The sequence below is a fragment of the Lathyrus oleraceus genome, chromosome 7 (genome assembly GCF_024323335.1).
Source record: "Lathyrus oleraceus cultivar Zhongwan6 chromosome 7, CAAS_Psat_ZW6_1.0, whole genome shotgun sequence".
Taxonomy (NCBI): Eukaryota; Viridiplantae; Streptophyta; class Magnoliopsida; order Fabales; family Fabaceae; genus Lathyrus; species Lathyrus oleraceus.
Window position 1 is genome coordinate 175,373,333 of NC_066585.1, and position 27,745 is coordinate 175,401,077.

At 31.1% G+C, this 27,745-nt stretch overlaps 5 protein-coding genes across 8 annotated transcripts; 2 read left to right on the forward strand and 3 right to left on the reverse strand.

Moving 5' to 3' along the window:
• On the reverse strand, positions 1-2,366 carry LOC127102717 (uncharacterized). The gene is made up of 5 exons (XM_051040061.1): positions 2,350-2,366; positions 1,653-1,929; positions 1,429-1,607; positions 1,027-1,159; positions 1-21 (listed from the first exon to the last, which is right to left on the reverse strand). Exons 1-5 carry the CDS (start codon positions 2,364-2,366, stop codon positions 1-3), a joined length of 627 nt encoding a protein of 208 aa, XP_050896018.1.
• LOC127108345 (long chain base biosynthesis protein 1) lies at positions 2,150-24,060 on the reverse strand. 4 transcript variants are annotated; one of them, XM_051045810.1, is made up of 9 exons: positions 23,624-23,681; positions 5,416-5,488; positions 5,212-5,344; positions 4,433-4,607; positions 3,857-3,997; positions 3,678-3,773; positions 2,957-3,098; positions 2,717-2,844; positions 2,150-2,636 (listed from the first exon to the last, which is right to left on the reverse strand). In XM_051045810.1, exons 3-9 carry the CDS (start codon positions 5,259-5,261, stop codon positions 2,460-2,462), a joined length of 909 nt encoding a protein of 302 aa, XP_050901767.1. In that variant the 5' UTR covers positions 5,262-5,344; positions 5,416-5,488; positions 23,624-23,681; the 3' UTR covers positions 2,150-2,459. The 4 variants fall into 4 exon arrangements, with proteins under 4 accessions (XP_050901767.1, XP_050901765.1, XP_050901766.1 ...); XM_051045808.1 differs by lacking the exon at positions 23,624-23,681 and adding an exon at positions 5,579-5,986; XM_051045807.1 differs by lacking the exons at positions 2,150-2,636; positions 2,717-2,844; positions 2,957-3,098; ... (3 more) ...; positions 5,212-5,344; positions 5,416-5,488 and adding exons at positions 20,190-20,676; positions 20,757-20,884; positions 20,997-21,138; ... (3 more) ...; positions 23,252-23,384; positions 23,461-23,533 and having other exon boundaries at positions 23,624-24,060.
• LOC127108343 (uncharacterized) lies at positions 6,037-7,025 on the reverse strand. The gene has a single exon (XM_051045805.1). The coding sequence runs from the start codon at positions 7,007-7,009 to the stop codon at positions 6,059-6,061; it is 951 nt and encodes a 316-aa protein (XP_050901762.1). The 5' UTR covers positions 7,010-7,025; the 3' UTR covers positions 6,037-6,058.
• Positions 15,448-17,417, forward strand: LOC127108344 (uncharacterized). Its single transcript, XM_051045806.1, has 2 exons — positions 15,448-16,336; positions 16,807-17,417. Exons 1-2 carry the CDS (start codon positions 15,448-15,450, stop codon positions 16,812-16,814), a joined length of 897 nt encoding a protein of 298 aa, XP_050901763.1. The 3' UTR covers positions 16,815-17,417.
• On the forward strand, positions 16,836-17,339 carry LOC127102718 (uncharacterized). Its single transcript, XM_051040062.1, has one exon. It carries the CDS (start codon positions 16,836-16,838, stop codon positions 17,337-17,339), a length of 504 nt encoding a protein of 167 aa, XP_050896019.1.
• Positions 24,061-27,745: the final 3,685 nt, after the last annotated feature.

Sequence of the window (27,745 nt, forward strand, 5' to 3'; positions counted from 1 at the left end):
CTATCGTGTAATAAGACTAAACTGAAAATTATTGATGAAGAAAAAAAAATATAAAAAATAAAAACTAATGAAAAAAAACTTGAACACAAATAAAACAAGTATAATTATAAAAATGACATTGTCGAGAGAAACAAAGATAATCCGAGTAATAGTTTGGTGAAAAGTTTCTCTAGTTTATAGTTTTTATTTTTTATATTTGAAGTTTGATTTTAGCTCTAACTTATAATTTCTATTTTCTATATTTGAATTTTGATTTTATAGTATGTTTTATTGAGGATTAAATAAAAAGTAATTATTTATAATTATAATTTCGGTTTAATGATTTGAAAATTCTTAAAAATTAAAATTAAGAATTGAACCAAACCACTTTTATTTTTATTGATTTAAACAAAAAAAACAATCAATTTTTTTTATTTCTTTTAATTTGAATTATCAATTTAATTGATTTTTTTATCGGTTCCAAATATTGTCGATTGAATTATCGATTAAATTTAAATTTTTAACTAATTTTAAATAAAGAAATATTGTCTTGGAAATTGTGCATTGATTTTAATAAAAGGATTTTGCTAACTTGTGTCCCAATGACACAAGTTAAGATTACTACTATTAAAAATTGTGTTGAATAAAATAAAATTTTAAGTTTTAAGAAATTAAATATCCGCATTCAAAAGAATATTTCTATAAATATATCATTAACTTGTGTCATTGGGACTCATGTTAGCATTAACCTTAATAAAAATATATATTTAATATTTGAATTTCTTCTTTCAATACAAATTTTTTTATAAGTAGGTCTTTTAACTACACAAGTTAGCATTACCCATATTTTTATTTTAAAATCAGTATATAATTTCCAAAACTTGGTGCAAGAGGACATTACCCTTATTTAAAAGCAACGTGCTCCTTATAATAAGGTTTGTAACTAAGAATAGTATTGTTAGCGGGGTAGAAAAATGTCTTGAGAAAATTTCTAAATAAAACAGTAGCCCAATCGAATAAAAGTTCCCGGCTTAAATCTTTTTATACCAGAGTCATCACCATCGATGTCTTTCTCTTTTCGGAATCAACACCAACAATGTCTTGGCACTCAATAGAATTCGGAGACTGAGACAAACTTTGATCTTGACTTCTTCCCCTTAAATCTACTCTCATTGTCCATCTTCAATTCAACAAACTTACTGATTGTCATATTCAAACAAGATCAATTTGTTTCTCATAAGCTTCAACAAATGTAACCAATACATGAATCCTTAAGACACAAATCTATAGCAACAGGTATAAGATATGTAAAAACAAAAAGCTATTAAGACACAAATCTAAAAACTTATAAGTCATTCAAAACAAAGAAAACAGTGCATCTCCAAATTTACAACTTGACCAGAATCGCGATTGCCTTAAATATAACACAATGTGACAGTTATTTAAAACCTTTCATCATCTAATAGTTCTTCCTCTGTTACATATTCATCATAGCCCAGATTCTGATCTCCTTCCAATTCATCATCCGAACCCTCTATTCTTCCCATTAAACCCATTCCCTCAACCTTTCCATTCTCAACAACATTCCAAGCAAGCCACAAATCAGCATTCTTCCCCAAATCCCTATCCTAATAATCTCCAACAACAACAGTCTTCAAATTCACTTCCCTAACCTTCCTCAACATCTCCGCAAATTCCCGATCATCCGAAACCAAAACCAACCAACCAACCTCTCCACTCATCATCTCCCTCTCCAACCACAAATCCGCCGCATTCCCCTTCTCACCGACCTTCACAACTTTAACGAAAACCCCTGCGCGCCGCAACTCCGAACCCAAACCAAATCCAACCCTAGGTGCAACAACATTCCCCGCAGCTTCATTATAAGTATGGATTCTCCGAACGAACCAGACCTTCGACCGGCTCAACTTAATGGATTTCAATTTTTCCCTTAAAAATATAGGTTGGACCAAAATTGCAACAAATGTGATAACCGCAGAATCAAAATATTCAGTTCTAATGAGATCATTTTAGTCGGTGTGATAAAATAGGAGACCAAAAATACAATTAAATAAAAATAAGGGAAAGTTGACATACATATTAGGGAAAGTTGACTAGGTTTGCACACAATAATTTAAACCTTCAGCAATCTTGATGAACAACTAACCAGTGAAATAATAATGTAACATTGAAATTGATATACAAGGAGTCAACACAAAAAGAAAATTAAGCCTAATATAATTTATAAGCATTTCCCAGATGATGATTAGAAACTTAAATCCTTATTCCACCACTCAACGCATATCAAAGAATAGCATTCCCAAAAAAATTGTTACCCTAAGCTAGCCCGGAAAATATTACATAAATTACCAACTACAGAACTTCATTTATCTGCCTGGATTTCAAAATTTCTCGGCTAAGAGTTGAATAGAATTGACATTTTGGAACATGAAAAGAAAGAGAGGTGTACAGTACAACTTTCAATTACGACCGCCAAGGACTATTGCGGCAACCCTTTCCAATGATTCAGATGCTTTGTGAAGATCAGACTCTTCATGCCCTGCAGAAACAAACAATCTAATTCCTACAGGCAATTTACACTTGTCCAATGTTGATCTTCTTGAAGCCGCCACAAATACAGAATCTTCTTTCAAAGTCTGTGAATACGCGATATTAAGTACCAACAAAATTGAAAATAATGAACATTGTTCAATCAAAAAAGAACTGCATTTCTTACTCGCTCGGCAATATTTTCAAGCAGTTGTAGGTCATCTTTCAAAGAACCTGTTGACTGCTTTAATCTCAAATAAACAATTGGTGACTCTGGATGACTTGCGATTGTGAAGCTTGGTATTCTCGACAGCCCTGCAGTAGCCAATAAATAAACAGTAATTCAGACTGTTGTGCACAAGCGAACTCATGGACACTACTGCAATACAGTTCCGTTCACGAAAATAGCAGTGAGATCAAAGCCTACCTTTCCATAACACAGCAATGTTGTTCTTCAATTTTGTTAACAGATTGGGATTTTCATCAAGGACATCAATAGCTGTAATTGCAGCACTTGCAAGATATGGAGGCAAAGAAGCAGAAAAGACATAGCCAGAACTACTCAACCGCTGTCATTGTTGAAACATTAATTGAATCAACAACCTAGCCTTATCTCATAAAGTAGGGTAAGCTAAAAGTATTAGACAACGCCATAATGTTCTATCATATATCATGTTTTTATCCAACTCAATAGTTTCTCTTATCGTTTTTCTAAGTCTTCCTATGCCTCTGGTGATTTCTGACTATTGCTCATCAGTTTTAGCTTCCTTACTACAAAATCTTCAGGTCTTCTCTCTACTTATCAAAATCACCAAGTCTGTTTCCATCATCTTTTCCGTGATAGGTGTTATCTCAATTCTCTCTCTAATGTTATCATTTATAATTCTATCATGTCTAGTCTTACCACATATCCAACTCAACATCTTTATCTATGCTACGCTTAATTGAATAATAGCATTAAGTATAGTACATTAATTATAAGTTGCTTATATTATGAACCACCAAAGGCGACTTATCTTTATTACTTGTCGAGTCTAGAGGAAATAAATTCTTAGTTTCCACATTTAGAACATTTCCTCTCTTATGTTTCAGCATACATGGAAATCCAAGATGGTTATAATTAAGTATCATAGATAACACTACCATACTTGATGATCAATAACTCTTGCACTTCCGGTGCAGAATCCTCCTTCTGTGGCCAATGCATGTCCCATAGCAGCAGTTATAAGATCTAATTTCTCAACCTGCAGCACACAACCAAAAATCATAAATAGCATTACGGTTTTGAATATATACCCACGCCCAAACAGAATTTTTCAGTACATACTGGTACTCCATAGTGTTCGGTGAGACCTCTTCCAGAACTTCCAAGTACACCAAACGAGTTGCCCTCATCCAATAAAATACGAAAACGATATTTTTCCTTCAATTTAATGATCTCATCTAAGGGTGCTATTTGGCCAGAATTCTGAAAAAATTCAAGGAAACATATGTCAATAGTTACTGACAAGCAATTTTTGTTTGCTTGCAAGTAAGGCATATGATCATAAAAGGTGTTAGTATGTCAACAGAAAAAATAACTATTACAACTTAATGGTTGAGAAAACCAGGGTAAGTAACAATAGTCTTTTAAGGAACAAACTGTAATAGACACCAACAGGCTCAAAGTTTTATTTCAATCCAGATATATATACATATTAAAATTTCATTTGTTAAATACTGTACTATCTTAACAGAAATAGTAGTTCATATAGCACAATTTACCGATACTGCAAGTTGCAAGAAGAAGCAAGCAATTAGTAAAGCTGATTGCTTTTAAACCTAAAGGTTATAAGTGTTCATTGGAAACATGGTATAGATATGCAAAGCTAACAAAAAAACATAAATGAAAAACGAGATCTACCTGGTAGAGAGCTTCAACGACAATATATCGCCTCAAATTTTTTGTCCCCTTATATTTGGAAGTAATGTTCTCTAAAGTTTTACTTAAAGAATCCATGTCATTGTGCTTAAAATATACGACTGTGCTTCTAGAAAGATAAAGGCCATTTTGTATTCCCCAGTGGACTCCCTCGTCTCTGTTAAAAGGAATAAACTTATGTATGAAGCTTGAACCTTTGAAACAACAGGCTTATATAAACAACGCCTTCGATGATCAACATGTGCTAAGTGACAATATTTTAATACATCTAGAAAAATAAAGTGGATGGAGAAGAAATCGGATCATTATTTGCATCATTCTAATAAAGAAGGGATAAATCATCAATTTAGTCTCTAAACTATCACTTTCTCTCCAATTTAGTCCCTAAACTATATAATTATAATAAGTAGTCCCTAAAGTATATAAAGTCCGTCAATTTAATCTCTGCTATTAGGATGTTCGGGGATAAATTGATGGATTTCATATTATTTTGGGACTAATTATATTTTAGTTTAAAGACTAAATTGAATAGAGTTAGAGTTTATAGACTAAATTGAATAGAGTTATAGTTTAGGGACTAAATTGATGGTTTATTCAATAAAGAAGTAAAAGCAATATTATAAAACAATCCAAATAATTCTATATGTGGTATCTGGCTATCAATGCCCATTGGCCAATATAATGTCAACGGACAAAAAAGCTGAGGAAAATTTTAACAAGATTGCACAGTAGATATTAAAAGACAAGCTATGCATACTTACGCCACAATTATATCTCCTTTTTTAGAGAATGCGGAAATAGCACTGAACATGGTCGAAAGTCCATAAGAGTACAGAATTGAATCAGGTGTTCCTAAAAATTTTGCTATTCTCGCTTCACAATCAAGATGGACATCTAAAGGAAAAGTATCATAAGGGAAAGGGAGGATGCTTTTCCTCAAAAACAAACTTTAAGACTGAACTTACCAATTGTTCCATAAAACCCACGGGGACCACAAGAACCAACGCCATATTTCTCTAAAGCAGATGAACATGAGTCCTGCGAGATAAAGTAAACATAGAGTCAATGCATCAGATCAGTGCCCAAAAGAAAAAGAAATAATTTATTTCTATGGGAATATTTCCTTACAAGTAACTTCTGATGACCTATAAGCCCAAGATAGTTTGCTGAGGCAAAATTTACAACGTTATCATTACCCTAAATCTTTTTATACCAGAGTCATCACCATTGATGTCTTTCTCTTTTCGGAATCAACACCAACAATGTCATGGCACTCAATGGAATTCGGAGACTGAGACAAACTTTGGTCTTGACTTCTTCCCCTTAAATCTACTCTCATTGTCCAACTTCAATTCAACAAACTTAGTGATTGTCATATTTAAACAAGATCAATTTGTTTCTCATAAGCTTCAACAAATGTAACCAATACATGAATCCTTAAGACACAAATCTATAGCAACAGGTATAAGATATGTAAAAACAAAAAGCTATTAAGACACAAATCTAAAAACTTATAAGTCATTCAAAACAAAGAAAACAGTGCATCTACAAATTTACAACTTGACCAGAATCGCGAGAGCCTTAAATATAACACAATGCGACCCTTATTTAAAACCTTTCATCATCTAATAGTTCTTCCTCTGTTACATATTCATCATAGCCCAGATTCTGATCTCCTTCCAATTCATCATCCGAACCCTCTGTTCTTCCCATTAAACCCATTCCCTCAACCTTTCCATTCTCAACAACATTCCAAGGAAGCCACAAATCAGCATTCTTCCCCAAATCCCTATCCCAATAATCTCCAACAACAACAGTCTTCAAATTGACCTCCCTAACCTTCCTCAACATCTCCGCAAATTCCCGATCATCCGAAACCAAAACCAACCAACCAACCTCTCCACTCATCATCTCCCTCTCCAACCACAAATCCGCCGCATTCCCCTTCTCACCGACCTTCACAACTTTAACGAAAACCCCTGCGCGCCGCAACTCCGAACCCAAACCAAATCCAACCCTAGGCGCAACAACATTTCCCGCAGCTTCATTATAAGTATGGATTCTCCGAACGAACCAGACCTTCGACCGGCTCAACTTAATGGATTTCAATTTTTCCCTTAACTTCTTACGCTGGTACAGATGAACTCTCTTGAAATGAATTTTGAGATCGAAAATTGATTTACATTCGTGACCGCAGACACGGCAGGGAATCGAATTAGGGCTAGGGTTTTGGTTGGTATTCCATTGAGGGAGATTGAAGAAGGAGTGTCGTTTTGTGTAAGCGGAGATTGAAACGACGTCGCCGAAGCGTTCGGCGAGGGTTTTGAGAGAGAGTGCGGCGTCGTATGGAGGTCCACGTGGAGGTTTGTTGTCGAGGTCCCAGAGGATTATAACCTTTTTGTTAGGGACGTGTTTGGGGATTGGTGTATTGATTTTGATGGAGGATTGGAAACGGGGTTTTGAGCAGAGTTTGTGATTATTTGGGAAAAGAAGTGAAGAAGTTAAGTTGAGAGAGTGTAGTGTTGTTACGTTTGCGCTGTGGAAAAACAGAGAATGCATGCTTCTCTTCGTATCGACGAAGAAGAATCGCTTTTTTTTAAATGCGATAGGAGCTTTTTTTTTGTTACGGATGATAATTTGGGCTTGCTCGTGTGGATTGTGGCCCAATGGTATGGAATTTTTCTAGGGAGTGGTTATTTGCACACCGTTTTATACATACTAGTAACAAACCCGAACTTTGAATTTATATTTTAAGACCGTTAATACGTAGAGAACTACAAACATACATTAATATAATCTTACAATTGTGATTCATTTATCCAAAAAATAAAAGTAAAAAATAAAAGTAACATAAATAAAACACATAATAGTACGTTTTAAAAGGTAACATGTCAACATATGCAATAGTATCTTTTAAATTAAACGGTTAAATATTGAACATCATGATTGAAGCAATACCAAAGTGCATAATATCTTTTTCTATCCTACAACAGCACGAAGAAATATGTTAAATTGTATATTACTTTTTTGAATATGCAAAATGTACTATGAAGCATAAACTAAAATATTTTGTAAAATCAAACCATTTGATTTTCATACCAATGATTAACGATATTCATCGGATACCAATCAAGTATCCTAACTAACAAAGTTTAACAACTATTTGTAATAGTCGAATATGATGCATTCTTTTTTATTATGTATTAAGATTTTCAAACCACTTTTGCTCCTAACTCTTGAAATTGCAACATACAATTGACCATGACTAAAAACAGGTCTAGGAAAATACAATGTCACACTATTAAGTGATTGACCTTGAGACTTATTTATTATCATTGTGTATATGACACAATGATCGAAAATTCTCTCTTAATCAACTTGAATGACCAAGGTGAATCAAAAGGTGACGTAGTCATTCAGGGAATGTAAATTATGTTACCAATGTTCTCTTCAGACATAATTTTTGCCTCAACGTCGTGATTTGTTAACCTTGTCACAATTGATATTGTTCCATTACACAATCCCTCAGCCTAATTCAAATTTCTCATTAGCATAATAGGGGTTCCAACTTTCAATTTGATACTATAATTTGGTAGACCTAATGTTCTCAAAGAACTAAGAAATTATGGAGTTAGAACTTCGTAAGCTTGATTATAATTGACTTATGTTCTATCAATTGAATCGGAACTCATATACTCTTTCTCTTCTCCTAAAAAATTGTATAAAATTAAAAAATTAAAACACTAATAACACAATTTGATATATAGTATTGTAATATGTATAAATTAATGTAAGTTAATGCATTTTACCTAAAATCAAGTCTAATACATAAAGATTGATTTTATCCACTACTTCAATGGTAAAAGCAATAATAGCTCTGTATGGTAAGAATTCTTTCTTTTTGTAATTTTCCAACTGATTCGGATATGTGTTATCAAAAATTTCCAATTGAAGCATGGATAATATCAGAACGACCTCCTCTCGGAACAACAGGTAGAATCTGTCTAAAATCGCCTCCAAAAATAACTATTTTGCCACCAAATATTGTATTCTCAAGACCATGACATCTCATGATATTTTTAAGGGTTTTATCCAAAATCTCAAAGTAGTTTTTATGACACATAGGTGTTTCATCCCATATTATCAAATTATTTGCTTCCAAGAATTATGAATGTTCATCTTCTTTCTCAATGTTGCAAGTAGAGTTGTCAAGTGTTGGCACGGGTATTTTAAACTTTGAATGTGTTATCCTTCCACCTAGAAATGATAACGAAGATATCCCACTTGAAGCAACATTAATAACATTTTTTTTCTACGAACGCAATGCACTTGACAAAGTTCTCCACATGAAAGTTTTACCCGTCCCTCCATAACCATGTAAAAAAAACATTCATCCTCTTTGATTGTTGACAGCTTCCATGATTTTTTTCAAAAATTAAACGTTATTCAACTATCAATTGTAATGTAAGATTTATGATTAAAAATTCAAACATGTATTTTCATGACATAAGTTCGACATAAAATTATAGTGATAGTAAAATTAATTACCTGTAAGTGCACGAAATAAATGATGGAAATTTTGTCGTTCAGTATCAACATTATAATCCAATTCGTCATGAATCAGTCTATTGCCAATGTGCCTTGTGACATATGAATCTGGATAAGGCATGCCTTTAAATTCATGCAAACTTCTTCGATTTGCTTGCAACAAATTCTCAATTTCAATAAGTGTCCAGTTTTTTTATCTCTTCCTCTGACAACTGCAAATCTGTCGAAAAATAAATGAATCAGCACTTCATTTAAACATCATTCACTACATATATATGATTTTCTTTGGAACTCAGTAAACAACGACATTATCCTACTGTTTGTAACAGATGAGTTGTTATATCCAACATGCAGCTGAACTTGAATGGCTTTTGATCTTAATAAATTTTTATAACAACAGAAACAGTAGCAACATATTGAACTAAACATAAAAAAAATATAGTAGCATGTTTTGAATTAAGTTAGAATAGATTTGGATATCTATAAGTTACGCATATAATTTATTGTAATTAATTTGTGTGCATTTGAATAGTAACAAAAACTATGTTATTTGACTTCATATAATTTAAAATAGTTTACTTTCAAAATTACAATAATACACGATTACTCCTATTACTTGTCTTATTTCTTTGTTGATAGAGAATACCGTCAGATAACGTGCTTCAAGTTCTTTCCCAAACATGACGTGGTCTATTGATGCTACTTGATAGTGCATAGTCACAAATAACTTTCTCAAGAAGTGACCGAAACCTCAATTCTTTACTTCATTTATAGCTGCAACATATTCATTGCCATCTTCAAGAAATCTTATTTCAAAATATGCATCCCTGAAACTATCAAGAACCTTCTCATTGACGTCTTTTATATCCTCGTAGCAAATTGGTCCCTTGACGACTGTTATCATCATTCTCAAGTAATATAATTTGCACGTACTTAGAAGAACTCAAATTAGTCTCTCAATTGCATATCCTCTTTTACGTGGTCTCCAACGTCGGTGTCTTTATTCATAGACAAATTTAGAATAAGTCAATTTTTTTGCCTCTGGATGTCTTGTTTTCTTCCATCCATGAAGTAAATATTGATTGCTTCACATTTGGTTTATCAAGTACATCATTTATCATCTCATAATTAGTATAGTAAACATAATAGTCGCCCTCAAGATGGAAATACAATCTTTCAACTGCATGAAATCTACCATGAATAGGAAATGAAAAATGCCTCCAGCATGCTTCACTTGGTGAGACATACCTACAATCAAGATATTTTTTTATTTTGTCAACATTTCTGATCATAAAAGATTCGTCGTTACTATTTTTGACAACAACAGTTGTAATTTGATCATACCTCTTGTTAATGTACTTGAATAAGTACTTCACTAAATTGCTCTGATTACACCACTCCATATTGATGTGTGCTTGAAATGTTTTCAATAAATATGGATTATAAGGGACGACGTATATGTTATTAAGAGTGACATGCCTTTTCATAATTGTATTGTCATTCTCTCATCTTCTGTACATAGGATATCCATCCCGATCAACAACAGTTGTAGGTTGAAATTTCTTGGGAAATGACTTATAGCACTTTTCGTTTTTCATGCAACGTGAAGATCTGTTTGCTAAACCACATGGACCATGAATCATATGTGTTTTGACCAAATTATACAGTTCCCTATCATCTTCTTCTGACGGTATTTCTGCTGAAATGATTTTGTTTATATCATTTATCGTTGGATACTTGCTTGAAGAATGTAAGAATAATAAATATATATAACTCTTCTGTTATTGTAAAGTGGGGAAATCTTGAGAGCTTTAGAACTAAAGAGATAAATAAGGGTTCAGGGAATTCCAACGGTAAACTTAAAAAGGCAAGGATTTTGGAAAATCTTTGGAGTTATCTAAGGGGATTTGAAAATAATTTTGAACACCTTAGGTTTGTGTGATTACTATATTGAGAGTTAGAGAGTTTGAAAAACACTTTGGTAAAAAATAGGGTTTGTTCCTAGAAACTTGGAAGACTATTTTCTTGTAACTCATTTGTAATCTCTATTAATTTTTTTTGGAGTATAGTGAATTGAAGAGTTGTTCTCTCCCAGACGTAGATCATTTGATCGAACTGCGTAAAGAAACATTTTATGTTTCTTGCCTTCTTTTATCTTTTTCTTCCAAGTTAATTCATTTTTTCATTGCATTAAATGTTATTATTGCGGAAGGTCATTTGTTCGGTTGTCATTGTTCTTGGTCCCACAAATCAAATTTATTTGTGTGATTGAACTCTGAATAATTTCTTCTGAAAGGATTTTAATTATTTTATCAATTTCACAACATATATTTATATATTTTAAATTATATTATATAAAATTGTATGTCTATCTCTTTAAAAAAAATACATCACAGCTAAACTATTACACATTTAATATAAATGTTTGTTTATTTCATAATTCAACAATAAAGTCTTTGACTTTTTTTTTTTTAATATTGTTAAAAGTTTAAAATGATATGATATTTTTTAATTGATAGGTTTATTTTTATTAGAACATCGGATAACGAATAAGGGTACTTAAGTAGCCCTAGAATACGAGTATATATATAAAGATTGGTGCATACGTATATATGGACTCATGTACATAAATTTTTTCAAATAACGGGTAGGGACGGATATTATAATACATTATCTAAACTCTACCCATTATCATCCAATTAAAATTATAGATAAATTTTTTTTAAAAAGACGATTATTTAAAAAAACTTTGAAAACAAACAAAAATTAAAATCTTTAATCTTTAAAAGTACCATGAACATATTTATCCATTTTTCTTTTAGAAAGTTTTTATACATATAAAAAATAATACGGGACCATTAATATGATCATTTTTTAAGAAGACTTCAGTTTAAAATTATCAATATCACATATCATCACAATTGGTCCACTTATAGCATGTTTGGTTTAGCTTTTCACCAATCAAACTCACGTTCAAATGCCACTCTGCCGTGATTTTCTAGAAGCTCCAAAAGGTAGCTTCTGTGTAAATGTGAAAAGCTACCGTGATTTTTTAAAATTCAACGTTAAACCAAACACACTATTAGAAGAAAAAGTATCAATCTTTAACTTATCTTGAATTAAAGAAAAGCAAGGAAGACTTTCTTATTGACCAAGCAATTAAGATACTTCACCATCTTACAAAATATAATAACAATGCAAAGCTATAGTTTTATAATTCATACATTTTAAAAATAAAAGTCCACTTTTCCTTATCTGCATCCATATGAAAAAGCAATTCAATTATGTATCATCATCAAATTAATAGGTCAGAGAATGATCATTAATTATATGGTTGATTAGCTTTATGGCTTATGTACGTTTTGAATTAAAAATTAAAATGAAGTAGACAAGAATATTAAAGTTTTGAAAATAAGATTCTAATCTTTCACGAGCTTGTCACATAAGAAGAGACTAAGTTGAGTAGAATAGTTTGGTGGTTTATAAGGTTTTGGTGATAACTATATAAATTTTAAGAGAACCTATTTTTATAGATTAATTAATAAGTATTTTTAATATAAAAAAATTTATACGGTCAATTATCATACTTCAGATGTAATTAAAATAAAAATTAAAGTATTTATAATAGCTAACGTTTTAGATTAACTGACATTGTAATATCTATTTCAATTTCATTCATATTTTTAAAATCTTAATTAATATTTTCTTTAAAATATATGAATCTTACTTATTATATGTTTATTTTGAAGTTTGATATTTTCAACTTCTATCACCATTAATCAATTTCCATTTTATTTAATATTTAAATTATTTATTTCATTTTTAAAAAAAACTTTGATTTTATTTATACAAACTCCTTTAGTTAGTTTTAATTTTTAATATTTATTTTAGAATAATAATATTTATAAATCTATGAATTATACAATGTTTTTTAGCATTTTATAAGAATTCTCATGTTTGATTTAAGTTTTAGGGCAATGTTAATTTCTGCCCTATGGGCACAAGATAAGAACTAAAGAAAGTAATTTTGTGTTGAAAATTGTGCATTTATTTTAATAAAAATTTAAAATTAATTTTATAATTGTTTCATTCAATACAAACTTTCTACAAGTGAATTTCTTATCCTATATCTCTAGGACCAAGTTAGCATTGCCCTAAGTTTTATCTATCATTAATTAATTTTGGACATAGAAGTGTTTGTAACACTTTTTAATATTCTTTCTAACCCTCTTTTCTACTAGATGAAACTCATGTGTCTCCCTTCTCACATTTATGAATTGAATATTGAATTTTGAAATCAAATAATAAAAAGCAAATAGAAGACATTATAAGATACAAATTAGTATTAAATTATTATCAAATTTTTTTAATAAATAACACAACCAATATAACCAACTATAATATTTACCATTAATAATTCAATAAAATTTATCGGTGCATATCACATAGTGGATATCTAGTTTTTTTAGGTTATTTTATTTGGTTTTGAACCCCACCTGTTTTTTATGTAAGGCAGTTTGCACTAAATAGTTGTCATATTTAAGTGTCTATACACAAAGAATTTGACATATGGACGGACTCAACAGACATAATTCTACAAAAAAGACAAAATCTTAATGTGCAAATGTTTTTTCCTCACCAACCTACTAGCATTAGTGTTTTCCCCTCTCTAACCTATAATAGCATTGGTGATTAAAACATTGAACATTGAGTCATGATATTTGGTGCATGCACTGATTTAATTATTGACAAAGTTCTTTTTTGCAAATAATTGAATACTAGGAGTCCATTCATAAATTTAGTGTACAATATATAAATTATCTCCATCTCAATATACTTTTAATGCACACATTAAAAATAAGAAGTTGTAAATAGTTGCGTGCAAACAAATATAGTATTAATACAAAATTAAAGATTTTGATTATTAATCTAAATCGATCTATTATTTATTCTAAAACACATTTTAAAAATTCAAACATTGTAAAAATGATTATAAGAATGTTAAAAAATCTTGACATCCTCAAAATTAAACATTCTGAATCTTAAGAGTGTTACACTCACCCGGTCAAAATCATTCAAAATGATTTTAAAAAATAGATTTTAACGGAAAAATAGGTTAATATGATTTTTAAAAATGAAATTTCCTTTAAAATAATTAGGTTTCGGGTTAACTTAGTCTCAATCCCTATAATCCACTTAACCCATAAATTTTACCATTACTGCTATATAATTTATGATATTTCACTTTGATTATTTTGTTACTAATACTAATAAGTTTTGAACAATTTATGAAATTTTAGTTCTAAATATTACCGTAATAAAAATTTTATTTTTACAAAAAAATAAAATTATTATAAATTTTATACAATGTTATTAAAAGAATAATATTAATCGAGTTAAACTAGATTTTTTTTAAATAATCACTTATAATACGAAAATAATCATAAAAATTAAAGTATTTATCAATATAACCATTTTTTTAAAAAAATAAATCAATGCGTCATTTGCTATGTCGCATCAAGTAAAATGTAAGAGCATGCGTCATTGTAATTGACGCATGCATGTAAAATGTATGATCATGCGCCATTGCAATTGCCGCATACATGTAAAACGTAGGCGCATGCATGTGACTACTCTTTATTCTTTTACATGCATGTGTCAATTGTAGTGACACATGCTCCTATATTTTACATGCATACGTCAATTGCAGTGGCGCATGCTCCTACATTTGACATGCTTTTACATGCATGCGTCTATTGTAGTGACACTTCTTCTTACATTTTACTGCATGCAGTGACGTATGTTCTTATATTTTACATGTATGCGTCAATTGCAATGACGCATGCTCTCACAAACATTGTTAGTTTGATAAATAAATTGAAAACATGATTATTTTTGTATATAGTTTAAAAAAATTAGTTATTTCAAAAAAAAATTGCTAAATTATTTGGAAAAATAATAATTTGAGTATTTTTTAAAAAATTATATATATAACACATCATTTATAATTATAAAAAAACAACAACTCACTATCCAATTCAATCTAACTCACAAGTTTATAATTATCCAATTCAATCTAACTCACAAGTTTATAATTTTATCCAAATCGATCCAATATATGGATAATTATTTTATTTCATCCAAACCAATATATTATATAATTTAGATTTTAATTTTGGCAAAACACGACCCAAACCGACCTACGATGTACCTAGTTCGTGTTCGAAAAATTATCTAAATTCATTTTAGGATTTGAGTATAGAAATGCTGACGTGGAAATAAATAATAATAAGAGCAGTAACATGCCCAAAAAGATGTCTTATAACAGCAAACAACTTAATTGGTTTTTAATGTATGTTTGTGGGTTCCCATAAACTCTAAAATCAAAAGGAACTGTCAAAAAAAATGAAAAACTCAACCTTCATGTCTCACTACTTTTCTTCATTTATATGCGTCACAAATTGAAGCAAAAAAGAGCAAAAGAATCTGAATTCATGAATCATTTGATGCATATCCATGTTGCTATAGTTGCAGCTTTAACTGGATGTGTTTCAACCATTTTACTCATTTTCATCTGGAGATTATGTCATCACAAGAAAGATCGAAAGAACTTCATTGAATCAAATAGTTTGAACAAAAGAGAGAGCCATCATGAAGGAAGCAATCAATTTGATCAAGGAAGAAAGAAAAAAGGAAGAAAAGATTTGTTTGATTGGGTCGATCATCCATATCTAGCTTCTGATGCTGTTGAAAATGGATGGTCAAGATTTGCTTTCACAAGCTATAAAAGTGATTCTATGTCGTCAAAAAAATCAACTTCTTCGACCCTTTTAGGAGCTTGTGGAGGTGGTGGTGGTGAGTATGGAAGAGAAGAAAATGAGGTTGAAATAAGTTGGGAAGTCTGTCAAGGTTCAAATGAATTCATGCAGAAGATAAGACTTAATTCTGGTTTGAAAAAGTGTTTTTTTCATCCAAACAATGCTTTAATGAATGTTCATTCTGTTGTTAGGACTTGTTTGCCTCTTCCTGGTCCTAGTTTAGGGAACCATGTTTTTCCACAAGAAGCTTATTTTGAGATTACTATATTGTATTCTTGTGGTGGAGATGATTGTGAAGTTGTTGGAAGAAGAGAAGGAGAAAAGACAAAATTGCTTATTGAAAAAAGTTTGAATGATGAAGGTGATTTGAAAAGTGTTGAAGAAATGAAAGTTGAAGGAAAAGATGGATCTGTGATGGTGTCATTAGGGTTAAGCTCAGGGGGAAGTGTTCCTCTAAGAGTTCCAGGAAGTTACCCTAGAAGCATAGGGTTCAACTCCAATGGTTCTGTTTTTCTTGATGGTAATAATGAGTTATCTACCCTTTACCTTTTGCACTTTCATTTTATTTACCATTGACACCGATAATAATTTTTAAAAAATAATTAAATTGAATATAATCACATGTGTCGGTGTCAGATACTAACATGTGTCAAACATCAAACATGTTTTTGTTTAAAAGTGTCAGCGTCATAGATGTTTTAGTTGCCAATATGATGTAAAATAATGACAAATAATCGAGTTTTTGAAGTTGCTGATCAAAAGTAATAGAACCTAACTTTAGGTAGTTTGAACCTTTTCTTGATGTGATTAAAAAGGAACAACTAACCTAACCTCACTAAAGACAATATTCTAACCTAAAACAACAACAGACATTTTTAACACCAGACAGTCAGTGTTACATGTTAGCTACAATGTAGTTTATTTATTGTCTTAGTTTTTTATATTCATTCACACTTCTACAAATCTTGTTTCAATTCTGTATCTTTCTAGACATCTAACTGTAAAATTTGATCACGGGAATGAAACTCGTATTTGAATCCGACAAAGCGCAATGGATAGGAAGGGACACAGTAATTGGTTGTGGATTTGATCCAAGAAAAAAGAAAGTTTTCTTCACATTAGACTCAGAATTGGTGCATGTAATTCACTGTCAATCAGAGGAATTCAGCACACCACTCTGTCCAACAATTGCGGCAAATATAGACATTATGATTTTAGTTAATTTTGGACAAGTTGCATTCAAATATGCGCCTGCAAATGCGCAAAGAACGCCGAATCCGTGTTTTATAGCACCACTTGTACATTCCCCTGGTGCTACGCTTGGATTTGATGACAGTAAGGAACTATTCTCGATGGGAAGGATTGATTCGCCGTGGCAGAATCGATCCGCGACGAAAGGAAATAACAACGGTGGGAATAATAATAATCTAGCATTTGATTTTGATGAGGAATCTGAAGCTGATTTGTTTGAAATTGTGTTGGATGGTTCAGAAAAATCACCATACTCAGTGTCCTTATCATAAGTTACTGCAAAAAATGATGTATAAACCACATGTAGTTATTTTGTTTCGGCAATGAAATGTGTTTGTTTTGGCCTCTCACACATTCGTCTCTCGGTCAATGTTTCATTCGTTTTTTTTTTAATTCTTAATTGGAGAATAAATACTTATAATAAAAAATTAAATACAAATGTTTTTTTTTAAAACAACACTCACTATAAACGCTTGCATTACAAAGGCTTCATCAAATTTATTTAACAGATTCTTAAATTTTTGATCTTCCTGATTAATATCTATAACGATTTCAGAAGATTCCGTATTAACTCAGTCATGTAACTACTACGGATGTCCATTTTTTTTTTTACAAAACCTCGTAACCAACAATCCTCCTCATCTCTAACAAGATCTCCACAACCCACACCAACAATCCTCCTCATCTCTAACAAGACCTCCACAACCCGCACCAACACCCTTAATGCAAGTACCGTCAACATTAAGTTTCACCCTACCTTTCGGAGGAATCTACTTTAATAAGCATAACCTCCTTGTTTCTCCTAACTATCCTATTATTCATATTTAAGGTTTCACCGTATCGTTCAACTGTAACGACACATGCAAGCTATGAAGCCCGGACACGACACAGACAGACATGTGGACCCCGCTAATTTAAAAATTTTAGGACACAGACACGGCTATATATATTTTATATATTAATATAATAATACAATTTATAGATAAAATTTGTAAAAAGTTTTAAATGAGAAACAAAATTTATGTTTATTTAAGATAAAATAATCAAAAATTCTTTCGACACTTTCAAACAAATTTCGAACATAATAATTGATATTCATAGATATCTTGTAAAAACCGAAGCAATGATGTGCAAAGATAAAAATAACTGAAAAAGATAAGAATTTTGTGGAGACAAAAGCATTGAAATATATAAAAAAAAAAACAAGGAATCCTAATTGTGTTATAAGAAAAAAAGTGGAATATGAAAGCTAAAATAACATATTTAAATTTTAAAATTTTTTGAGCTGAATTTTCATTTTTTTTATAGAAAATTTAGAATTTTCGGAATTGAATCGTATCCTTTATTTGAAATATGTCTTATCCATGTCCGTAGCAATAATTTTTTTTATTGAACAATTAAAAAACGTGTCTGATACGTGTCGTACGCGTATCGGTGTCCGACCTACCAAGTTAGTATTAAAATGTCTAACAAAATCTTCTATGTACTCCTCTTTATTACACCAGAATCAAAGAGAATGACAAATCATCGCCTAATAAGAACTTTATCCAACATTTTTTTTAGGACTTCAATTAATCCCTTAAATTAAACCCTTAAATTAATTTGTCGGTAGAAGTTAATCCCTTATATAAATCACTTCTTATTTGATGGCTGTATTTCACCAAAACTAAAGCAGTCGGTGGCTTGGTGTGTGTACCTGCATCCTAGCAATTATTTTAATCAATTATTATCATTTTAAAGGTTCATTAATTCATGCATCTAACTAAAATAATCTTGATAATCCTAACTAACATAGTCTTAATATTCTATACAATAACATTGGTTTCAATGCACCTTTCAACAAACTCCAATTGTAAGAGAGAGAGAGAGGTGTTATGTGTTGCATTTTATTATTATTAAATTATGCACTTTCAACAAACTCCAATTGTGAAGGACAAAGTGTTATGCGTTGCATTTTATTATATAAAAAATAATAAAATAAAATCACACAATCATCGTGAGCTTCATTAAGTATGATTTTCTAGGAACACGGTGCAGCACTAAACAAGTGAATCCTCCTCAGTTAAGTGATACTAAGCCAAAATTTGAAACAACCTATTGCTCACATTGAAATTATTTAACATGTTAAGTTACTGTGAAAAAAGCTATGTTTAGTTTCCAAATTAACTTATAATGTATTTATTTAGTTAATCTGTTCCCTGTCATTCTCTCATTTGTTCTTGCTTTCTTTACTACACTATTGCTCTCACTCTCTCTATGCAATATCGTTATAATGGCATAATTTGTTGACATCATTTTTGCTGTCATTCAGAATGTGCTATTGCATGATTTTGTCATTCAGAATGTGCTATAGCGTGATTTTGTCATTCAGTTTAGTGTGTTTCTTGATTAAAAGGATTAAAAGTAACTTAGATTTAAATGATTTATATTTGAATATATTCATGTAAAACTGAGTTTAAATAATAAATTTCATTGTAAAAATCACAAGCTATCAAATATATAGTTTCAAATAATATCAAATTTGATATGAGAATCAATTCTACTTTAAAAGAATCAATCATTTCAAAATCATTCAAAAATCAATTCTACAAATCTAAAATTGTTTCCGCCTCTTCCAAAAACTTAATCATTCGTACAAGTTCAACCAAATCCTATTTCATCATACACAAGAAAATAGTCTCTCGAACTTTTTGTCTCTTAATTATCACATTTATTGCAATTTTGGTACTAACCCATAATTTTCCTCCATAAATAGTATTTTTTTAAGCATACCAAAGATGATTTTATTATACACTAAAAGAGGTATCTTCTTCCCTTCAAATTTACAATTGATTGAGACACTAAACCACAAGTTTTGCATCAAAAAACACCATTTTAGGGGTTAAAAATATAGGTTGGACCAAAATTGCAACAAATGTGATAACCGCAGAATCAAAATATTCAGTTCTAATGAGATCATTTTAGTCGGTGTGATAAAATAGGAGACCAAAAATACAATTAAATAAAAATAAGAGAAAGTTGACTTACATATTAGGGAAAGTTGACTTACATATTAGGGAAAGTTGACTAGGTTTGCACACAATAATTTAAACCTTCAGCAATCTTGATGAACAACTAACCAGTGAAATAATAATGTAACATTGAAATTGATATACAAGGAGTCAACACAAAAAGAAAATTAAGCCTAATATAATTTATAAGCATTTCCCAGATGATGATTAGAAACTTAAATCCTTATTCCACCACTCAACGCATATCAAAGAATAGCATTCCCAAAAAAATTGTTACCCTAAGCTAGCCCGGAAAATATTACATAAATTACCAACTACAGAACTTCATTTATCTGCCTGGATTTCAAAATTTCTCGGCTAAGAGTTGAATAGAATTGACATTTTGGAACATGAAAAGAAAGAGAGGTGTACAGTACAACTTTCAATTACGACCGCCAAGGACTATTGCGGCAACCCTTTCCAATGATTCAGATGCTTTGTGAAGATCAGACTCTTCATGCCCTGCAGAAACAAACAATCTAATTCCTACAGGCAATTTACACTTGTCCAATGTTGATCTTCTTGAAGCCGCCACAAATACAGAATCTTCTTTCAAAGTCTGTGAATACGCGATATTAAGTACCAACAAAATTGAAAATAATGAACATTGTTCAATCAAAAAAGAACTGCATTTCTTACTCGCTCGGCAATATTTTCAAGCAGTTGTAGGTCATCTTTCAAAGAACCTGTTGACTGCTTTAATCTCAAATAAACAATTGGTGACTCTGGATGACTTGCGATTGTGAAGCTTGGTATTCTCGACAGCCCTGCAGTAGCCAATAAATAAACAGTAATTCAGACTGTTGTGCACAAGCGAACTCATGGACACTACTGCAATACAGTTCCGTTCACGAAAATAGCAGTGAGATCAAAGCCTACCTTTCCATAACACAGCAATGTTGTTCTTCAATTTTGTTAACAGATTGGGATTTTCATCAAGGACATCAATAGCTGTAATTGCAGCACTTGCAAGATATGGAGGCAAAGAAGCAGAAAAGACATAGCCAGAACTACTCAACCGCTGTCATTGTTGAAACATTAATTGAATCAACAACCTAGCCTTATCTCATAAAGTAGGGTAAGCTAAAAGTATTAGACAACGCCATAATGTTCTATCATATATCATGTTTTTATCCAACTCAATAGTTTCTCTTATCGTTTTTCTAAGTCTTCCTATGCCTCTGGTGATTTCTGACTATTGCTCATCAGTTTTAGCTTCCTTACTACAAAATCTTCAGGTCTTCTCTCTACTTATCAAAATCACCAAGTCTGTTTCCATCATCTTTTCCGTGATAGGTGTTATCTCAATTCTCTCTCTAATGTTATCATTTATAATTCTATCATGTCTAGTCTTACCACATATCCAACTCAACATCTTTATCTATGCTACGCTTAATTGAATAATAGCATTAAGTATAGTACATTAATTATAAGTTGCTTATATTATGAACCACCAAAGGCGACTTATCTTTATTACTTGTCGAGTCTAGAGGAAATAAATTCTTAGTTTCCACATTTAGAACATTTCCTCTCTTATGTTTCAGCATACATGGAAATCCAAGATGGTTATAATTAAGTATCATAGATAACACTACCATACTTGATGATCAATAACTCTTGCACTTCCGGTGCAGAATCCTCCTTCTGTGGCCAATGCATGTCCCATAGCAGCAGTTATAAGATCTAATTTCTCAACCTGCAGCACACAACCAAAAATCATAAATAGCATTACGGTTTTGAATATATACCCACGCCCAAACAGAATTTTTCAGTACATACTGGTACTCCATAGTGTTCGGTGAGACCTCTTCCAGAACTTCCAAGTACACCAAACGAGTTGCTCTCATCCAATAAAATACGAAAACGATATTTTTCCTTCAATTTAATGATCTCATCTAAGGGTGCTATTTGGCCAGAATTCTGAAAAAATTCAAGGAAACATATGTCAATAGTTACTGACAAGCAATTTTTGTTTGCTTGCAAGTAAGGCATATGATCATAAAAGGTGTTAGTATGTCAACAGAAAAAATAACTATTACAACTCAATGGTTGAGAAAACCAGGGTAAGTAACAATAGTCTTTTAAGGAACAAACTGTAATAGACACCAACAGGCTCAAAGTTTTATTTCAATCCAGATATATATACATATTAAAATTTCATTTGTTAAATACTGTACTATCTTAACAGAAATAGTAGTTCATATAGCACAATTTACCGATACTGCAAGTTGCAAGAAGAAGCAAGCAATTAGTAAAGCTGATTGCTTTTAAACCTAAAGGTTATAAGTGTTCATTGGAAACATGGTATAGATATGTAAAGCTAACAAAAAAACATAAATGAAAAACGAGATCTACCTGGTAGAGAGCTTCAACGACAATATATCGCCTCAAATTTTTTGTCCCCTTATATTTGGAAGTAATGTTCTCTAAAGTTTTACTTAAAGAATCCATGTCATTGTGCTTAAAATATACGACTGTGCTTCTAGAAAGATAAAGGCCATTTTGTATTCCCCAGTGGACTCCTTCGTCTCTGTTAAAAGGAATAAACTTATGTATGAAGCTTGAACCTTTGAAACAACAGGCTTATATAAACAACGCCTTCGATGATCAACATGTGCTAAGTGACAATATTTTAATACATCTAGAAAAATAAAGTGGATGGAGAAGAAATCGGATCATTATTTGCATCATTCTAATAAAGAAGGGATAAATCATCAATTTAGTCTCTAAACTATCACTTTCTCTCCAATTTAGTCCCTAAACTATATAATTATAATAAGTAGCCCCTAAAGTATATAAAGTCCGTCAATTTAATCTCTGCTATTAGGATGTTCGGGGATAAATTGATGGATTTCATATTATTTTGGGACTAATTATATTTTAGTTTAAAGACTAAATTGAATAGAGTTAGAGTTTATAGACTAAATTGAATAGAGTTACAGTTTAGGGACTAAATTGATGGTTTATTCAATAAAGAAGTAAAAGCAATATTATAAAACAATCCAAATAATTCTATATGTGGTATCGGGCTATCAATGCCCATTGGCCAATATAATGTCATCGGACAAAAAAGCTGAGGAAAAATTTAACAAGATTGCACAGTAGATATTAAAAGACAAGCTATGCATACTTACGCCACAATTATATCTCCTTTTTTAGAGAATGCGGGAATAGCACTGAACATGGTCGAAAGTCCATAAGAGTACAGAATTGAATCAGGTGTTCCTAAAAATTTTGCTATTCTCGCTTCACAATCAAGATGGACATCTGGGCAAAGGAAAAGTATCATAAGGGAAAGGGAAGATGCTTTTCCTCAAAAACAAACTTTAAGACTGAACCTTACCAATTGTTCCATAAAACCCACGGGGACCACAAGAACCAACGCCATATTTCTCTAAAGCAGATGAACATGAGTCCTGCGAGATAAAGTAAACATAGAGTCAATGCATCAGATCAGTGCCCAAAAGGAAAAGAAATAATTTATTTCTATGGGAATATTTCCTTACAAGTAACTTCTGATGACCTATAAGCCCAAGATAGTTTGCTGAGGCAAAATTTACAACGTTATCATTACCCTAAATCTTTTTATACCAGAGTCATCACCATCGATGTCTTTCTCTTTTCGGAATCAACACCAACAATGTCATGGCACTCAATGGAATTCGGAGACTGAGACAAACTTTGGTCTTGACTTCTTCCCCTTAAATCTACTCTCATTGTCCATCTTCAATTCTACAAACTTAGTGATTGTCATATTCAAACAAGATCAATTTGTTTCTCATAAGCTGCAACAAATGTAACCAATACATGAATCCTTAAGACACAAATCTATAGCAAGAGGTATAAGATATGTAAAAACAAAAAGCTACTAAGACACAAATCTAAAAACTTATAAGTCATTCAAAACAAAGAAAACAGTGCATCTACAAATTTACAACCTGACCAGAATCGCGATTGCCTTAAATATAACACAATGCATCAGTTATTTAAAACCTTTCATCATCTAATAGTTCTTCCTCTGTTACATATTCATCATAGCCCAGATTCTGATCTCCTTCCAATTCATCATCCGAACCCTCTGTTCTTCCCATTAAACCCATTCCCTCAACCTTTCCATTCTCAACAACATTCCAAGGAAGCCACAAATCAGCATTCTTCCCCAAATCCCTATCCCAATAATCTCCAACAACAACAGTCTTCAAATTCGCTTCCCTAACCTTCCTCAACATCTCCGCAAATTCCCGATCATCCGAAACCAAAACCAACCAACCAACCTCTCCACTCATCATCTCCCTCTCCAACCACAAATCCGCCGCATTCCCCTTCTCACCAACCTTCACAACTTTAACGAAAACCCCTGCGCGCCGCAACTCCGAACCCAAACCAAATCCAACCCTAGGCGCAACAACATTTCCCGCAGCTTCATTATAAGTATGGATTCTCCGAACGAACCAGACCTTCGACCGGCTCAACTTAATGGATTTCAATTTTTCCCTTAACTTCTTACGCTGGTACAGATGAACTCTCTTGAAATGAATTTTGAGATCGAAAATTGATTTACATTCGTGACCGCAGACACGGCAGGGAATCGAATTAGGGTTAGGGTTTTGGTTGGTATTCCATTGAGGGAGATTGAAGAAGGAGTGTCGTTTTGTGTAAGCGGAGATTGAAACGACGTCGCCGAAGCGTTCGGCGAGGGTTTTGAGAGAGAGTGCGGCGTCGTATGGAGGTCCACGTGGAGGTTTGTTGTCGAGGTCCCAGAGGATTATAACCTTTTTGTTAGGGACGTGTTTGGGGATTGGTGTATTGATTTTGATGGAGGATTGGAAACGGGGTTTTGAGCAGAGTTTCTGATTATTTGGGAAAAGAAGTGAAGAAGTTAAGTTGAGAGACTGTAGTGTTGTTACGTTTGCGCTGTGGAAAAACAGAGAAGGCATGTTTCTCTTCCTCTCAACGAAGAAGAATGCTTTAAAATTCTTTAAAAAAATCATATTTTAAATTAAAATATCAATTTTATATTATTAAAGATTAAAATATAGTGAAAATTACAAACTATTTTAAAAATATATATTCTATAAATAGCTTTTATACAAAAATATTCTTAATAAATTCAAATTTACATGATTTTTAAAAATTTTAAAATTTTTTAAAGCAAAAGAATAAAATACTTAGAGTAATATTTTAAGAAAAACTATTTAATCTAATTTATCATTTAAAAAATTTTTAAAACAAAAAAATGTAACACAAAATTATTTTACAAAGAGTGAAATAAATAGTCCTAAATTTCAAACAAGTCTTTAAAAAAATTATTTTCAACTTTGGAAATTATTCATTTTAATAATTTAGATGACAAATGAAAATAATCTATTTGAATGATTATGCATCATGAGGTCTTATGTTACATTATTAAAACATATATCGTCACTCTTTTTTAAATAAAATCAAAACATATCGAAAGGGATCACAACTAAAGAATTTTAAAATGGAGGTCAATTCTGTGAGCTGCTAAAAATAAGATTACAATTGAGACTATTTCTGCTTACAAACTGATACATTATCTACCATTATTTGCACAATATTTACAGGTCCAACCTCCGTAATACTAATATCCATCATTTGTCGGGCAATGAATTATTTCACCTTTATCTCATTTTTAACTTATTGTGTTATCTTTTTCGATTTGAACGGGTTAAATTAATCGTCAGAACCGATAATATATCCATCGATAGTTTTTATATTTTTATAAAATAATCAATTTGATTTGGTTGATCAATTTTTTAGAATATTTTTTTAAATATTATATTTATATGTGTATTTTCTATTATTATATTTTTTGGTGTATTTTATATTATTATTTTTTCAAATAAGACATTTCATATAATATATAATTCATACGAAACATGACTGTATCATGAAATAAATTAACAATTGAATATAAAAGTTGACACTTAATATGATTAATATGAGAATTATTAACATGTGTCACATTTTAAAAAGCACATTAAAACTATCGTGTAACAAACTAAATTCAAAATTGCTGATGAAGAAAAAAAATATAAAAAATAAAAACTAATGAAAAAAACTTGAACATAAAACAACCATAATCTATAAAGAAATGATATTGTCGAGAGAAACAAAGATAACCCGAGTAATAGTTTGTTGAAAAGTTTCTCTAGTTTATAATTTTTATTTTTTATATTTGAAGTTTGATTTTAGCTCTAACTTATAATTTTTATTTTTTATATTTGAAGGTTAATTTTACCGAGGATTAAATAAAAAGTAAATATTTATAATTATTATTTCGGTTTAACGATTTGAAAATTTTTAAAAATTAAAATTAAGAATTGAACCAAACCACTTTTATTTTTATTTGATTTAGTTCGATTTTTAAAACAAACAAAAAACAATCAATTTTTTTATTTCTTTTAATTTGAATTATCGATTTTTTTATCCACTCCAAATATTGTAGATTGAATTATCGATTAAATTTAAACTTTTAACTAATTTTAACTTTTAACTATCAAAACATAGAACCATATATGTTTCCCTCTTATTTAAAGGATAATACTAATTTGTGTCCGAAACACAAATTAAAAAATTCATTTATAAAAATTTATATTAAAAAAATTAATTAAAAACTTTAATTACATATTTAACTTGTGCCAAGAGGATAGGATACTAATTAACGTTACCCTCGTTTAAAAGCAACGTGCTCCTTATAATAAGGTTTGTAACGAAGAATAGTATTGTTGGCGGGGTAGAAAAATGTCTTGTGAAATTTTCTAAATAAAACAGTAGCCCAATGGAATAAAAGTTCCCGGATTAAATCTTTGGGTAATGCTAACTTGTACCCCAAGAGCACATGTTAAGAAATCAAAAAATAGAAAATTTGTATTGAAAAAATAAATAAAATTATTAAATATAAAATTCTAATAAATTCAATATCCAATTATCAAAAATTTATTTCTATATTCATCTCTTAACTTATGCCCTTGGGGCACAAGTTATCATTACCCTAAATCTTTTTATACCAGAGTCATCACCATCGATGTCTTTCTCTTTTCGGAATCAACACCAACAATGTCATGGCACTCAATGGAATTCGGAGATTGAGACAAACTTTGGTCTTGACTTCTTCCCCTTAAATCTACTCTCATTGTCCATCTTCAATTCAACAAACTTAGTGATTGTCATATTCAAACAAGATCAATTTGTTTCTCATAAGCTTCAACAAATGTAACCAATACATGAATCCTTAAGACACAAATCTATAGCAACAGGTATAAGATATGTAAAAACAAAAAGCTATTAAGACACAAATCTAAAAACTTATAAGTCATTCAAAACAAAGAAAACAGTGCATCTACAAATTTACAACCTGACCAGAATCGCGATTGCCTTAAATATAACACAATGCGACCCTTATTTAAAACCTTTCATCATCTAATAGCTCTTCCTCTGTTACATATTCATCATAGCCCAGATTCTGATCTCCTTCCAATTTATCATCTGAACCCTCTGTTCTTCCCATTAAACCCATTCCCTCAACCTTTCCATTCTCAACAACATTCCAAGGAAGCCACAAATCAACATTCTTCCCCAAATCCCTATCCCAATAATCTCCAACA

Coding starts and splice junctions, on each gene's coding strand:
- LOC127102717 (XM_051040061.1), bottom strand. Junction 1,608..1,652: donor TTGCGGAGATGTTGAGGAAG/GTTAGGGAAGTG, acceptor GGAGATTATTAG/GATAGGGATTTGGGGAAGAA. Junction 1,160..1,428: donor GAACTATTAGATGATGAAAG/GTTTTAAATAAC, acceptor GTTGAATTGAAG/ATGGACAATGAGAGTAGATT.
- LOC127108345 (XM_051045810.1), bottom strand. CDS start 5,261: ATGTTCAGTGCTATTTCCGCATTCTCTAAAAAAGGAGATATAATTGTG. Junction 4,608..5,211: donor AAAGGAGATATAATTGTGGC/GTAAGTATGCAT, acceptor TCCTTTTAACAG/AGACGAGGGAGTCCACTGGG. Junction 2,845..2,956: donor CATTGCTGTGTTATGGAAAG/GTAGGCTTTGAT, acceptor TGGCTACTGCAG/GGCTGTCGAGAATACCAAGC.
- LOC127108343 (XM_051045805.1), bottom strand. CDS start 7,009: ATGCATTCTCTGTTTTTCCACAGCGCAAACGTAACAACACTACACTCT.
- LOC127108344 (XM_051045806.1), top strand. CDS start 15,448: ATGCGTCACAAATTGAAGCAAAAAAGAGCAAAAGAATCTGAATTCATG.
- LOC127102718 (XM_051040062.1), top strand. CDS start 16,836: ATGAAACTCGTATTTGAATCCGACAAAGCGCAATGGATAGGAAGGGAC.